We start from the raw sequence: 1,745 nt of genomic DNA, 5'->3' as shown, positions 1-1,745 counted from the left end.
GCTTTGTGGTGTTATTTCTACGAATATGGAATATGAATATACATGGTACACTGTAGCCATACATTTATAGGAGTATGTCAAGTTAGAAGTGCGCAATTTTTAGCTGAAACCAATATTAAAAAAAAAAAAAAACTTTGAGAATATAATACAAAGCCGGACTTCCCTTGGCATTAAATAAAAACATGAAACCAAGAAATTCTTTACAAAATATGAATCTATGGATTTATAAATAACAACGGAAAACCATAAATCAGAATTACTTGAGCTCAAGATAATTTTATCTTTTAATTTATTAAGAAATAAACAAACAAGAAGCCTAAGGCCAAAGAATTATGTACATGTACAATTACAGTATTTAATTTGTGCGTTGAAATCTAGTTAACTTGTCATCATAACTTTGAACTCATCAAAGCTGAGAACTCCATCTCCATTGATATCAAATCTCTGAATCATAGCTTTGCAATTATCAATGGAGGTTGACTCACCGAGTCGACTCAGCATCCTCTTCAAGCTCTTAGGAGTAATGTAGCCACTCCCCTCCATTTCATACATCCCGAAAGCACCAATCAACTCACTCTCCTTATTCCTCTCCTCTTCCATTCCTTCCATTAGTTTCGTAAAATCCTCCAAACCCAACAATCCATCCCCATCGGAATCCGATAACCTCACCGCCATCTCCGCCTCCTCTACCGTCAGTTCGCCTCCTACCGCCTTCACACACCTCCTTAGCTCCGCCGGTGAAACCTTGCCGTCTCCGTTCTCGTCAAAGTATGTAAATACCCTCTCTAACTCGCTACTATTATTACTTCTGCTACTACTTCTACTCATCGAAAGACGATCAGTAGTAATAGTTGTCGTCGTTGCCTTTTTGAGTGAAAACCTCTTCCTTAATCTTGAGAAATAAGATTTGTTTTCAACACTAGGTACAGAAACCGATTCCATGCACATGTTGCACGTATAACAACTAAACTAGTAATTAGTCTAGACTGGTTTTTTCCTTTCAAGATAATTTGAGATATGTAAGAGTGAAAAAGGTTGAACTTGAAGCTAAAAGGAAAACTTTGGACACTTTGGACATGTTGATGAAGGAAGAGGAAAGGGATATTTATAAAAGAGATGTAGTTGGGGTGAAGAATCAGTGGGAGTTGGCATTTTTCCGTGGGCAAAGCACGTAATGGAAACTTCTTGCTGGGCAGTAGTAATTATGAAAAGACTCTGTATTTGGAAGTTGTACGGCGTTAGTTTCTAGATAAAAAAAGAATCAGGTTTTTAGAAGGTTTGAAAAGTAAACGGCCAACACGCTATAAAAGATATACATATGATGATAATGATCTGAGACAGAACTTGTGGATATGGTCTTATCTTGAAGGTAAATTTGACGCGTTTGGTTTTTGTGTTTAGGGTAGGCCATTCTTCAAGTTATATTAATAATGAATTTTTTTTTAACCCTGATGCCCGAAATATTTTGTACTTATATTTTAACTCATTAGACTTGCAATATTTTACCTCCTATCAATATAGATATCGGATAACCCGGTCCATTAAAGCTTGGACAAATGGAAGAAATTACTAATTAGCAGTAGTAGTTTTATTTTTATTTTTTTAAATTTTGATGAATTTTTTTGTTTTCCATTGATCACTAATCATAGCCTTTGGGTGCAGTTAATTATTTTAATATTGAATTGGCATTTGTCATGGTCGTGTGTGTGCCTGTATATATTTACGTAATCTGATGCCATACCAAA

General features: G+C 35.4%; 1 protein-coding gene across 1 annotated transcript; it reads right to left on the bottom strand.

Moving 5' to 3' along the window:
* Positions 1-266: 266 nt before the first annotated feature.
* Positions 267-1,088, bottom strand: LOC107807439 (putative calcium-binding protein CML19). The gene has a single exon (XM_016631818.2). The coding sequence runs from the start codon at positions 946-948 to the stop codon at positions 379-381; it is 570 nt and encodes a 189-aa protein (XP_016487304.1). The 5' UTR covers positions 949-1,088; the 3' UTR covers positions 267-378.
* Between the last annotated feature and the right edge of the window lie 657 nt (positions 1,089-1,745).

The sequence above is a fragment of the Nicotiana tabacum genome, chromosome 18 (genome assembly GCF_000715075.1).
Source record: "Nicotiana tabacum cultivar K326 chromosome 18, ASM71507v2, whole genome shotgun sequence".
NCBI lineage: Eukaryota > Viridiplantae > Streptophyta > Magnoliopsida > Solanales > Solanaceae > Nicotiana > Nicotiana tabacum.
This window is presented reverse-complemented; position numbering and strand designations above follow the sequence as displayed.